The 14,812-nt window shown below is 34.0% G+C and overlaps 1 protein-coding gene across 1 annotated transcript in view; it reads left to right on the forward strand.

Moving 5' to 3' along the window:
- Positions 1-968: 968 nt before the first annotated feature.
- Kif14 (kinesin family member 14) overlaps positions 969-14,812 on the forward strand; it is a 63,009-nt gene continuing 49,165 nt past the window's right edge. Inside the window, exons 1-10 of the mRNA XM_026397197.2 lie at positions 969-2,047; positions 4,232-4,486; positions 5,893-5,980; positions 8,114-8,212; positions 9,692-9,744; positions 10,799-10,829; positions 11,220-11,327; positions 12,342-12,458; positions 12,934-13,049; positions 14,447-14,619. Coding sequence (XP_026252982.2) covers positions 969-2,047; positions 4,232-4,486; positions 5,893-5,980; positions 8,114-8,212; positions 9,692-9,744; positions 10,799-10,829; positions 11,220-11,327; positions 12,342-12,458; positions 12,934-13,049; positions 14,447-14,619 — 2,119 coding nt within the window. The remainder of the gene's footprint in view (positions 2,048-4,231; positions 4,487-5,892; positions 5,981-8,113; positions 8,213-9,691; positions 9,745-10,798; positions 10,830-11,219; positions 11,328-12,341; positions 12,459-12,933; positions 13,050-14,446; positions 14,620-14,812) is intronic.

Genomic DNA, 14,812 nt, shown 5'->3' on the forward strand with positions numbered 1-14,812 from the left:
GCGAACTTCTATTATTTTATTCCTTAATAGTAATCATCTGCGAATGGTTTCAGCCAGGGTCATTTTACAAGTTAGAATCAGACATGCAAATTTAAAGACTTGTTTTTATATCCATCTAAGGAGTTTGATGCAGAGTTGACTAGAAGCCAGGTAGCTTAGCTGTAACTACTTTTTTCTTTATTTTAATGCATGATAGATAGTGTTGGCATATATTTACATGCACACCTGTGTAGTTTGTTGTCTGATAAAGGGCAGGTGACCTGCATCTCATCTTGCATAGTTGTTTTTCAACATAAGCAATTATGTTTTAGTACTTATGTCTGGTTACTTATTTGGCAATTATCTGCCTTGTGATATCAGTCAATTTCCTCTTAGGCATTACTGTATTTAGCATATATCCAATAGGTATATATAAAGATGCTTTGCTCCAAACTGATTTATGTGCTAGGATTTCCTTTAGTACTTTGTCCCACTTTTAAAAAAGAATGCTGTGGGTACTTAAAAAAAAAAATCTATTCTGATGTGTCTCAAGACATTTGACCCATTTGACTTGATGTAAGGGCTATCTGTGTATTCCTTCTATCCTGAGAAGGTGAGAATGAGGGTCTTGTCTTTGAAGTTTACAGTATCTGCCAGAGACCCTGGCATATAATGGAACACTCAGTAAAAATTTGTCAATAATGACTGAAAGCTCTTTGAGGACACATTTATCAGAAGTGACTTGAAAGCAATAGGTCAGCTGGAAGCTGTGATTTATTCTAATGTTTACCTCTGGGAATTTACTTTGAAAATTGCAGAATCCCTCTATTTTTAAAGCTTGTTTGTTGTTTATGCAACTTAAATCTTTTTTTTTTTTAGCAGATATTTTTTTGAAAACGATACATAGAAAATGGCTGGAAGTCAAATGAGCATACAAAGAAGAGCTTAGATTCTTAATAATTTTCTTTTTAAAATAACTTGCTTCCAAAATGTCAGTACACACTGCTCATAATAGAAATAATAGTGAAGTCCTTGGAGTTCCTTCTTCCTCCAAGAGGTCATCACCAAATGCACTCACCGATGGTAGCCAACTTAATCTGCATTTGAAATTAGATATGTCAGAATGTGAAAATGATGATCCATCGTTGAGATCTGCAGGTCAAATCAGAGACATAAATAGAACTTATGTTATTTCTGCCTGTAAAAAAACAGGAGATATGCCTCTTACCCCTAATCCTGTGGGTAGATTGACACTTCAGAGAAGAGCCACAAGGAACAAAGAGTCATCTTTACTTGGCTGTGAGTTGGGAGACACAACTGAAAAAACAGAAAATCTTACATTACAGCGACGTGTTAAAGCAGATTCTGTGGAAAAAGGGAAAACAACACAGAATGTGGGAGATGAAACAGAAAAAAGATATGCTTCACTGGAAATTAGGACAAATGTGAAGATTATAAATAGTGACAAAAACTGTTTTGTTGCATCCTCTGCACATTTAGCTGAAGACCCAAAAGACATTGAAGCTATGGTTGATAGGAAACATAAAGAAACATTTTCTGTCCCTAGTGTGGCAAATGAAAATGTTACACTTAATCACTCAAGGAATAGAGCACCCACTGGCTCCCAGGGTTCAACTGAAATTGTTAGATCAGGATACTTGGCAGTGAAAACTGTTCAGAACAAGTCTGATATCAAAGTGTCAGGAACAGGGAACTTATATCATAGAAATATGGGGAAGGATGCAGCAAAAGATTCAAATAAATTTGGAAGCCTTGAAAAAAGAACCCCTGTGAAATGTATAACAGAACACAAATTGACACCAAAGCACAGCACACCTCAGTTTAAGAGCCCAGCTACATCAGTACTGAAAAATAGGGTGCAGAACCTGCAAGTTAAGCCAAGTCCCAAAATATCTCTTTTTGGAAATAAAAGGGAAAGGTCACAAGAAAATACACTCCCTCCTGAAGAAGAAACTATAGTTGCGAACACCACTACAGAAATAGATGCTTTGAAAGTGGAGAATAGTCAAGTGACAGTCGCAGTACGTGTGAGGCCTTTCAGCAAAAGGTATGTTATGCATTCTAAATCTAAGGCCAAGCCAGCACCATGTAAAGTGTCTTTAATTCCTCTCTGCTTTTAGAAAGTCTTGCGTTTTCAAAATTGTTGGAAGATTTTTTTTTGGGGGGGAAGGGTATCAGGGATTGAATTTAGGGGTACTCAAACACTGAGCCACATCTCTGGCCCTATTTTGTATTTTATTTAGTGACAGGGTCTCACTGAATTGCTTAGCACCTTGCTATTGCTGAGGCTGGCTTTGAACTTGGAATCTTCCAGTCTCTTCATCCCCAGCCACTGGGATTACAGCAGTATGCCACTGTGCCTGGCTTGGCAGAGTTTTTCTTTTCTTTTTTTTTTTTTTTTCCTGTGGTGCCGTGGATTGAACCTAGGGCTTTGTGCATTCCAGGCAAGTATTCTATCAACTGAGCTATATACCCAGCCCCTCTTTTTTTTTTTTTTAGTTGTAAATGGACACAGTACCTTTATTTTATTTATTTATTTTTATGTGGTGCTGAGAATCAAACCCAGTGCCTCACATGTGCTATGCAAGCACTTTACCACTGAGTCACAACCCCAGTCCTTGACAGAGTTATTTAAGTTTTAGAGAAAACTTCTAGGTTCAGTTGTAGTGTGTTATTTTTTATGATTGACTATAAAAATTGTAATTGTATTCTGTATATGGAAGTTTCTCTAGATATATTGCTTTTAAGAAGTCTGAATGAATGACTTAATTTTGTAATGCAGTATGCTTTCAATTCCATGACTGAAACTTCCACCTTTCCCCTATAAAGAGTGATAACAGGTCATTCATTTCCCAAAGAGGTCTTTCCAGAATGCTTTTTAGAGTGGTGATCAACAGCATCATCATCCGTGATTGATATATGTGGTGATAAATACAGTAATTTATTTTGATGGCAAAAAAATTATTCTTCAAAGGTGACTGTGGGTGGATAGTCATAGATTAAAGATAGTGTTAAAAACAGTGAATATCGGGCTGGGATTGTGGCTCAGTGGTAGAGTGCTCGCCTAGCATGGGTGGGACCTGGGTTCGATCCTCAACATAAAGGCATTGTGTTGTGTCCATCTACACCTTAAAAAAAAAAAAAATTAAACAATAAACAATGAATATGATAAAATGTGAATGTGGAATCTTTAAGATCTTTCAAGGAAGTACAGTAAAAACTTCAGGTTCAGTAGTTTTTAACTTGATGCTGTGTATCTAAGCAAGTTGGAAGTGGATGTGGTGACTGCTGCTTTGAGGAAGTAGCCTCCAGTTTGGACCTAAAATGTCATAGGTAAAGGCAGCTTATTTTATAAAGAACTTTATTGTGCTAACGGCCTTTTCAGTAAAAATGGGTTAGTGATAAAGGGAGAGAATAGGGTGAGTTGTTTTAAGAAAGTGAGGAAACCTAACAGAAAAAGCCTTAAGAGCCATGAAAGGAAAAGAGACAACAGGAAGAATAGAACTAGTAGATGACCACACTAAAGAGAACCAAATAAGAGTCCAAGTGCCTGATTCTAGACTCAGACAAGCCCTAAAAGCAGAGGTAGGGCACTTGTCAAATTGATGAGGCAGATGGTTTCAGAATAAATTTGATTTAAATTAAAGCAGATTCTAAGGGAAATGGGTAGGAGACTATTGAAGGGGCTAACATCTAGGGCCAGACAAGGAGTGATACCGTTTTTTGTAGATCTAGAGAAGTGAAAGAATTGCATTTAGGTCTGAGATGGAAGAAGGATAGACATGAAGATTTGTGATTTAACAGAAAAAAATCTAGTGGAAGGAGAGACCTTTGGATCAACAGTGACAACAACTAGTTGCCAAGAGACTTATGATTTAAACTTCTTGAAATGTATTTTATGCCAGCTTTATATATGTTTGTACCTCAAAACCTCTTTATAATAAAGATGTTTCCAGATTTCAACTAAAATATGTAGATAGGTTATAATGTAGAGTTCAAGAGAAAAAGAGGAAAGATGTTGTAAAAGCCAGTTAGGTTTTCTAGAAAAGAAATCTGAAACCCATTTGAACTGGGTTTCCTAGTTTTTTACATAAAACTAAAGAATTACCTTACCTTGGAGCAATGTTAAATTTAACTAGTTTTTAGTGTCTTGTTATATTTTGTGGGAATAGTACTCATAATAATTACAGTAACTTGTCTTTTTTCTTTTTCTTTTTTTTTCTTTTTAAAGAGAGAAGATTGAAAAAGCATCCCAAGTGGTCTTCATGAATGGGGAAGAAATATCTGTGGAACATCTGGACATGAAACAAGTTTATACTTTTATTTATGATGTTTCATTCTGGTCTTTTGATGAATGTCATCCTCGTTATGCCAACCAGAAGACAGTCTATGAGACACTGGCAGCACCACTCCTAGAAAGAGCCTTTGAAGGATACAATACCTGTCTCTTTGCTTATGGTCAGACTGGCTCTGGAAAATCATACACGTAAGTTGTATTGCACATGTATTTATTTAGAAATGTTTAAATTTTCTTTTGTGAGAAGTAACAATAGAATATAGTTTTTGCTGGGCATTGTGGTGCATGCCTGTAATCTCAACAACTTAGGAAGCTGAGGCAGGAGGATCACAAGTTTAAGGCCAGCCTGGGCAACTTATGAGACCTTGTCTCAAAAAAAAAAAAAAAAAGCCAAAACAAAACCCCAAAGGACTGGGGATGTAGCTCAGGAGTAAAAAGCCCTTGGGTTCAATCCCATTTCTAGAGAAAAATACCAGAATATAGTTTTGAAACCACACAGATCTGGTCTCTGGTCTCATCCATTATTATGTACCAGTTTTTCAAACTTTGGTGAGTTACTTACTTCTGGGCTTTAGTATATGCAGGAGATGATTTACCTTTTAAATATTACTGGCTTTTTTACTACAATTTATATTTCTTGTATAAGCTGAAGCCCAGAGAGGTTATTTTATATTATGAGAATTAATGGTAGGGAATCTTAGTCTCTGTCTAGTGTTGGGCAGATCTTAGGAACTTATATCCATCCTGTATTAACCTGTATGAGCCATTGTCATTGGGCAAAAATATGGCTAGAAATTTTTGGACACTTTTATATATCGAGTAATAGATAGCTTTCCCTTTTATTTATGTCTTATACAAGTACCTGGTTTTATTTTTAAAAAATTCCAATGAAATATTTTTAAGTCAATTAAAGATAAGACGTAGCATGATAGAATAACCAAGATTGACAACAATTAATTGTATATTTCAAAATAACTATTATAGAAGATTTTGAATGGAGAAATAATGTCTGAAGAGATGAATGTCCCAGTTATCCTGATCTGACCATTACACATTATATACATGTGTTGAAACATACCACTGTACCACATAAATATGTGTAATTACTGTGTCAGTTAAAAAAAATATTAAAACAAAGGTAGGGTTAGGATTGTGGCTCAGTGGTACAGTGCTTGCCTAGCATGTGTGAGGCACTGGGTTTGATTCTCAGTACTGCATATAAACAAATAAAATAATACATGTCCTAGAAAGAAATATTCAGAATTTTAAGAGCAATTAGCATTGAGTTCTTACTAAATTCCAGGCACTGTTCTTATACCTTTTGTATTCTCACAAACCTTTGAATTAGATACCCTGTTATTCCTATTTTACAGAAGAGGAATTTGAGGTTTTGTGAGGTTAAGTATTTTGTCCAAGGTCACATCTAATAATTAGTAAAATAAAGATTTAGATTAAGGTAAATTTGGCTTTGGAGCCCTGATTCTTAGATACTATGAACTTTAATTAGTTTGTTTGCAGCTTCCTTTCCCCAAAAAGAATTTTTAAAAATCCTCAAACTAATTAGTGTTATTTCTCCCTTATAATGTATTTTTCAGGATGATGGGATTTAGTGACGAACCAGGAATAATTCCAAGATTTTGTGAAGACCTTTTTGCTCAAGTAGCCAAAAAACAAACCCAAGAGGTATGTTCAAATTCAAATCAGTGTCACAGCCTCTAAGGAAATGCTTAATACACTCTTCCCTGGAACACAGGTGTAGAAAGGGTGGGATGCGATTCTAAATTCAGAAGCAATTCTTATAGGTAGACATTAATGGAGGTGTTTTCTCTTTTGTCTTCTCTTTCTTTGCTTAATTCCTTTTGTGTATGCGTAGTGGCTCACAGTGTGATACTTATATCTCTTACATTTGTCTCTGTAGTCAAGCAGGTGCACACACTTAAATAAGGACAGCAGGCAGACTCTTGGACAATGTGAAGCTGAGAGTAGTGAAGCTGGAGTTGGAACCCACATCCAACTTTATAAGCCGTGCTTTTTCAGCTCTACTGTAGCTGAGCAGTTCCATGCTGGCTTCTCCTTTCACTTACTCATTCTTATGTTCAGCAAGTGTTTACTGAGAAGCTCCTGTTGCTAGGCGATCTCTTAGACCAGTTTTTCTCAAATGTGCTTGATCATGGGAATTATAAGGGATGTGGCAGGGTCAGTGGTATGTGTGCATGCATGTGATGCACACGTGATCCTAAAAATCTTTTCTGAAGATTCTAGTTAGTCTAGAGTATAGCCTGGGAATTTGTAATTTGTAATTTATACTTTTATAAGGGAAATTGAGAAAGTATTGTGCTATATTTGGGGATATTGAGTTAGAAGACCTAGCCCCTGTAGTCAAGGGACTATAATAGGAAAACTGGGTCAGTAAACATCCAGGTACAATCAATTGAATGCTAGTGAATTTGAGTAAACACTATGATGACATTGTCTTACTCCTTTCTCTGTTGCTGTAACAAAATACAAAAGATGGTAATTTGTAAAGAAAAAAAAATTTCTTACAGTACTGGAAACTGGGGAGTTCAATATCAAGCATCAGATGTGGACCTACCTGTTGCCTCATAACATGGCACAGGGTGTCACCTGATGAGAGACAGGAGTGTGCTAATTCAGGTCTCTTCTTATAGAGCCATTAATTCTATTTTGCAAAGACCTACCCTAAGTCCTCAAGACCTCATCTAACCCTAATTATCTTCCAAAGGCCTCACCACCACCTCTAAATAACATAAACATTACAATGTATGGGTTTTTGGGGAACACATTCAAACCAGAGCAAGCAGGCATAGGAATTTGAGAACATGTAAGGTTGGGGGAGACAAGGGTTTTTGTTTGTTTGTTTGTTTGTTTGTTTTGTTTTTTAGAAGATAGGGCAACTTAGTTTGTTTTTGAAGGACATGGCAGTTTAGCAATTATAAGGTTGAGAAAAAAGAGGGTAAGGACATTTCAATCAGAGGGAGTAGCTGTGCACAGATTTGAAAGAAATCTATAAATTGTTTACTTTGTTTTAAGCATGGAATTTGAGGTGGAGGGTGATGAGAGGAAACTAGGGAGGCAGGCAGAACTTGGCTGAAGAAGTATTTAACAAACCAAGCTTCTGGAAATCTAGAAGGCTATGGAAGTTTTTTAAGCAGGGAAATAATATAAGCATATTTACTCATTTTAAAGAAAGATAGCTCTGGCTGAAATGGGAGAATGGATTGAAGGGAAGTAGGATTGGATGGAGAAAGACCAACTGTGGGACTTGATCTGGATAAGACAAAACAAGGAGCTGAACTAGGTAGTGACAGTAGGGGATAACAAGGGAGCAAACACTGAGATCTTAGTAAGTAGGACTGATACGAGAGGAAAAACAATTAAATATTTGATGAGTTCTTTCTTCCTGTTGGATACATTGCACCTTCGTTACCTTCTTTTTCCTCTACCCCCAGAAATTAAAAGGAGAATAAAAGAGGAATTAGGATAAATTGAAACACAATTGTCTGAAGGCTTTAAGATGGAATGTGATTCGAGGCCAAGTTTAGATGGAATAGAAGAGTGAGGAAGCCATGGGCTTGTGGAACAGAGGGTCTTCTGCTGACTGTTCAGATTTTGGAGGGAGAACAATTTGAAGGTAGTATAAATCAGGGAGAGATAAATGAAGTGAAGGCAGCGGTTTTTGGAATGATTTTGCAGAACTGGGAGGTTTAAATTTTACATGGAATGACTGTACAACTGATTTGCAAGACATGCAAAGAATTTAAAAATAATTGATTGCTGTGTTTCTGTTTCTACTAGATCAGCTATCACCTTGAAATGAGCTTCTTTGAAGTATACAATGAAAAAATTCATGACCTTCTGGTTTGTAAAGGTGAAAATGGGCAGAGGAAGCAACCAGTAAGATTAAAACAATTTATTATTGTTATTTTAAAATTTCTGATTTTTACAAATGCATACAATTATGTGAATTATTTGGATAATGTGGCTTAAAGTTTTACTAAAATGATTTTCTGTGATAGTAAATGCCTGGGACTACAGTGTAACTATGTTGTTATTTAGAAAATAAGCTGAATATTATCACTGGTAGAAATTAAATTTAAGATTTAGCCACTTTTTATGTTAATCAAGTTGTGTAAAAATTAAAAGGTATTCTAACATTTAGTTGGTATGAGTAAAACACAAAATTTCTAATAGTCTGTAAATCCAAAAGCAATATAATTAGAAAAAAAAATTTTTTTGTAGTCATAGATGGATGGCACGCTTTATTTTATTTGTTTATTTTTATGTGGCGTTAAGGATCCAACCAGTGCCTTACACGTGCTAGGCAAGCACGTACTAGGCAAACACTCTGCCACTGAGCTACATATAGTCCCAGCTCCAAGTTTTTAAAAATTATATTTTTATAGTGGAGTATGTATTTCATTGGGTTATTTAGCAAATTTATATTTTATAGATAATCTGTGAAATAATTATTTAAACTTTTTGAATCATTGCTATTAGAATTTTTAAAAATCTTTTTGTAGTTGTAGTAGTTGTAGATGAACAGCATACTTTTATTTTATTTTTATGTGATGCTAAGGATTGAACCCAGTGCCTCAAACATGCCAGGCAAGCGCTTTACCACTGACCTATAGCTCTGCCCTGTTATTAGAATTTCAAAAATTTTTAATTTTGCAGAGAAGCTTACAGCACAATAAATGAATTTTTTTTTTTTTTTTTTTTGAGTACTAGGGTTGAACCACGGGGTGCTCTATCACTGAGCTGTATCCCTAGTAAATTTTTTTTTTTTAGGCAGGGTCTTCTCAATTGCCTATGCTGGCCTCAAACGTGAAGTCCGCCTTCCACATCCTTCTGCCTCAACCTCCAGATTAGCTGGAATTATATGCATGTGCCACTGTTCCTGACTAGAAATAAAAATCTTGTTAGTTTCCTTGCTCAGGTTATGTAGTTTACTATTGGCAACATTAAGAAACTTAAACAAAAATGCTGTTTTCTTCTATAACTTCCTTGCATTTTAAATTTTTTGGTCACAAAGTTTAAAATGTAAATATGAAAATGAAGAAAAATTTAAATGTCTGAAATTTAGTGTTTGTTTTAAAGGAAAGCATAAATAATTGTTATTATAGGATTTAAGAATAAAAAACTAGTAAGACATTTGATGTAGAGGATATTGTTGCATATTGTATAACTATAATTAGTTTTGGTATTAAAGCAGTTTTAGTGCCTGACAGATTTGTTTTTTGAGAATCTTTGTAGTTAGTTCTGGATAAAGAAAATCTCTACCTTGAACTCAAAGTATTAAAAAAAGATTTATAATCATATTTTATGTGAAATATTTGTCATACTCTTAAAGATGCTAATATTTGCTTCTACTAGCTGAGAGTAAGGGAGCATCCTGTTTCCGGACCATATGTTGAAGCACTGTCGATGTAAGTGTTGGGCTCCAAAATTGCTGGGAGGAGGAACAGATAGAGTGACTGTTGCTCTCCTGGATCCTTACTGTTGTTCTCACTAGCCTCCCCATCTCTGAACCTTGGATAATGGTTTAGCCTTCTACCCTTAATGTGGTCCAACTAAATTTTCCCTCTTTCCATATAGAGTGTTAGTTTTTTAATTTTTATATTTGTTTGTATCTTTCACAGCACCTATAAAGTGCCTGGCATAGAGTATTGATTAAATTGAGTGTGAAATAAATAGATTTCTCTCCCTTTACCCTCTTCTTTCCTTATTAAGATAAAATTAAGATAAAATCTTCCTCTCAGTCTCCTTTTTTATTTTTTGGGTACTAAGGTTTGAACCCTGGGTGCTTAAAAACTGAGCTACATCCCCAGTCCTTTTTTTTGTATTTTATTTAGAGACAGGGTCTCACTAAGTTGCTTAGGGCCTTGATAAGTTGCTGAGGCTGACTTTGAACTTGCAGTCCTCCTATCTCTGCTTCCTAGGTGGCTGGAATTTCTGGCACGTGCCATTATGCCTAGCTCAACCTGCTTTTTATACCATTACTTTAAACTGAAAAGGGAAGAAGGTGCTGATTTGTGTTTTATATATGCCAAGGGTTATTTACTTATCTTTCAACATTCCAAATGCTTTTCTTAAAATAAAAGAAAAGTGGATTCAGTGTAAGTTCAGCCCTATATAATAAGTTTGAGATTCTTTTTGGACCTATATATTTCCATACAGACATATCCCTATGCATATACATATGTGTTAAAATATATAGTTTTGTGTCATGACTTAGACTTGAATATTATAATGATAAGATACTAAGGTACTTTGTTTAGAAAAATCATACTTTTTAGTAAAATTAAAAGATTATTTTATTTTCTGCCCTTTAATAATAGGGAAAATGAAAGATTCTGGGAGCAGTATAATGTTGTGAATTAGACTATTGTTGATCTTCAGAGAGTAATTCTGTAATTGAAAGACTATTTTTATGTGAACAATCAGTAAAATTTCTTTTGTTTTCTACTTCTTAAAAAATAGGAATGTTGTCAGTTCTTACTCTGATATCCAGGTAAGATTGATTATATTTTATGTTCTTTTTTTAGATAGAATAATTTTAAATATTTATGAAAATATTGCTTCTTTATTGCTATTTACATAAATACAAGGTTACCCTGATTTTGTTTGCTAAGTATTAATTTAAAAAGTTTATTATTTCCTGATTTGAGTTTCTGTACAGAAAAAAATAGGCAATGGGAATAAAATGATTAAAAGAGAAATACATTAATTGAATTTTATTAACAAATTATTAACGCATATATGTAATTTCATTTTATAAATTTTAAATGGGTGCTACAAAAGTATATAAGAAACAAATGTGCTTTCTTAACTTTGTTGTTCCTTAATTTTTTTCCCCAATAAATTATAATCTGACCATCTGAACTTCCTTCTTTCTTATTAGAGTTGGCTAGAATTAGGAAATAAACAAAGAGCAACCGCTGCCACTGGCATGAATGATAAAAGCTCCCGTTCTCATTCAGTTTTTACCCTGGTGATGACCCAGACCAAGGTATTTTTTTGTGTGTGTCATTGTTGATTATTTTCATAGGTGAGAGAGTAAATGTATTTCTTTTGTTATTTTTACTTTTCTCCTGTAAATCAAAAGGTGAAAGTAAAGTCATATAGCTACATAAAGATAAGTAACTTTTAAGAATAAATATAATAACTTTGACTTTTGGTATATATAGAAGGATATTATTTCTCATTGTTTTTAAAACCAATAATTGTTTATTTCAATGATATGATCATATTAATATAATACTATGTTATCAGTAATATATGGTAATTATAGAGTATTTGTAAAAATGTCAGAATAAAAGATTTTTTTAAATGCAGCCATTGATTCCACTACTCAAACCCTTGTAACATTTTTATTTATAATCTTTCAGTTATTTTACAATCACACAAACTAAATTCACAAAATCTCTAATAACTTTATGGCATTAAAATTTTTGCAGAGGCAATTTTTAAAGAAATTTTTAAAAATTTTTTTTAGTTATAGATGGACACGCTGCCTTTATTTTATTTATTTATTTTTATGTGGTGCTAAAGATCAAACCCAGCGCTTCATGCGTGCCAGGCAAGTGCTCTACCACTGAGCCATAACTCCAGCCCTGACAATTTTTAAAAGCTGTATGAAAATATCCCATTGGTTACTGCAATTCCTTAGGTTTTTCTTTACTGTTAGGCATTTGTATTGATTTTAAATTGTTTTTATTATAATACATCTTTTTGTATTAAGTCTTTTTCTTTGTAGTTGTTTGCTTACTATAACTGAATAGTGATGGATTTTAATCCCTTTAAAGTCATTTTTCTTACTTTGGCATAATCCATCTACTGCTCAATATATTCTTTTCTGCAGACTTTTAAATTATTGCAGATTAAAAAATGGATGGTTAAAAAAAAAGGATAGCTTTTAACATAAATTAGTGATTTATAATCTTGAATAACTTTCCCTTTAAAAACTTCTACTGATAGCAAGTCATAGAAGAACTTAAATTATTTTAATATCATTTCGCCATAGACAGAATTTGTGGAAGGGGAAGAACATGACCACAGAATAACTAGCCGCATAAACTTGATAGATCTTGCCGGCAGTGAGCGCTGCTCTGTAGCCCACACCAGTGGAGATCGACTGAAGGTGAATGATGATCTCATGTTTTGTGGTTTTTTGTTTTGTTTTGTTTTGTGATGATGTCTTGCTGTGTTGTCCATGCTGGCCTTAAACTCTTGAACTTGTGGTCCTTCTGCCTCAGCCTACTGAGTAGCTAGGACTACTCACACACACAACTGCCCACCTTGCTCTTCTCATTTTGATGAAATTTATTCCTGAGGGCATTATTTTTAGGAGAGTACAAATTGAATGTGCGTAACCAAAAGGTCTCTTTACCTGTACTTTATGGACTACCTTGTGATGGTTTAGAGATACATGCTTTTTGATTGTGATTACTTTACAAAGAAAATTAATAAATTTTAAGTCATACGAAAGTTGGAGTTTAAATATCAGAAACTATTTACTTAGTATTGAGCTCCAAGGGGAAAATATATTTTGTGAAATAAATTTGTTGCTGAGAAGTTAAAAAAAAAAAAATTTTTTTTTTTTACCTTATATACAGGAAGGTGTGAGCATTAACAAATCCTTGCTAACTTTGGGAAAGGTTATATCTGCACTCTCTGAACAAGCAAATGGAAAGAGGGTTTTTATTCCTTATCGTGAGTCTGTACTTACATGGCAAGTATCTTTTTAAAATTTTTAATGTAATTCTTTACATACATATTTTTTGCTATCAGGGATTGAATCCAAGGACACTTAAACATTAGCCACATCCCAGCCCTTTAAAAAAAAAATTTTTTTTTTTTTAAATTTCGAGACAGGGTCTCACTAATAATTGCTTAGGGCCTTGCTAATTTGCTGAGGCTGGCTTTGAACTTGTGATCCTCCTGCCTCAGCCTTCCAAGCCACTGGGATTACAGACATGTGCCACTGCACCCAGCTGGCAAGTATCTTTTGAAGTACAAAGAATTACATGAAATACAGTGGGTACTGTGGGGAAGAGAATGATAGACTTGATTTCATACAACTTTGGGATAGAAAAGAAGTGGTCAGTAACAACTATTCTTATATTTGTTATTAGTGCCTAACAATTATGATATTATCAAACATTGCTATGCATTTAAAGTGAAACTGAATAATTTTGTTTGCGTACTATACAATGGCTAGCACATAGATACTTAGCAAGTGTTCATTAGTTAATATCCATTGAGGTGGCATCTGTATTCATTTAATATTCACTTTTGATAAACATTAATATAGATAGATGGTCCCCAACTTACAATGGTTAGACTCATGATGTTTATCATGTGAAAATGACATGTGTTCAGTAGAAGCTGGACTTGGAAATTTAAAGGAATAATCAATAATGTACTCATGATGCTGGGCTGTGTGGCATTAACAATGGGTTTATCAGATGTAACTCCAGCTTAAGTCAAGGAGCATTTGTATACAATTATGATCAGGACTGTATCACTATTTAACAGCACTGTATCTTTATAATTGGTTAATTTTAACGTGGTTGCCACTTTGATACCTATAAGAGAAATTCTGATGTTTTTCATGCCTTTGGAAAATCAGAAATAGTGAAATTCATTCTGCCTTAATAAAAGATATTTTAAGTCTTATGGTCTCTTTTTTTTCTACAAATTCTGCATATAATACAGTACTGAGGTTTTCTTTATCCATTCATTATTCTTAACATTTATTGAGCATCTGCCTCAAATGGTTGTGATTACATCAGAAATACAAAGATGACCAAGACATATGATCCCTTTCCTAAAGTAGCTCACAGTCTAGTATGGGGAAAGGTGCCTTACTAAAAATTTGATGGTTAAACATAGTTTAAAATCTCTGCACAGATTATTGATTTATGAAACAACATACAAAATGTCAGAGAAAAAAAGTATTTGAGATCTAAAATTATCTACAAATACCAAAAAGTTTTAAGTGGTATTTGAGTAAAGAGTATAAATCTGTACTATATGCCATGCTAGTTTATTTTGTGCTTTCTAGATTATAACTGATAGTATGCTGTTGTAGAAGCAAAGTCTAATTGCAGTTTTTTTTCCTTGAAGGCTATTAAAAGAAAGTCTAGGTGGAAATTCAAAAACTGCAATGATTGCTACGATCAGTCCTGCTGCCAGTAACATAGAAGAAACGTTAAGCACACTTAGATATGCTAACCAAGCCCGGATGATAGTCAACATTGCCAAAGTAAATGAAGATATGAATGCTAAGTTAATTAGAGGTGAATAAATTTTTCAAAATTTAAAAATTAGTTTGCCATAGAGTAACATTAATTTGTCTCAAAATATGCAATTTAAAGAAAATCAAATATTTTTCCTTATATACTTTATAATAGATTCTAGCCATCAGAATCTATGATGAAGAAAGATAGATAGAAGGACACTGAGAAAGAGAATGATAAGGGAGAACACAGT

Source organism: Urocitellus parryii, chromosome 9 (assembly GCF_045843805.1).
Source record: "Urocitellus parryii isolate mUroPar1 chromosome 9, mUroPar1.hap1, whole genome shotgun sequence".
Classification (NCBI taxonomy): domain Eukaryota; kingdom Metazoa; phylum Chordata; class Mammalia; order Rodentia; family Sciuridae; genus Urocitellus; species Urocitellus parryii.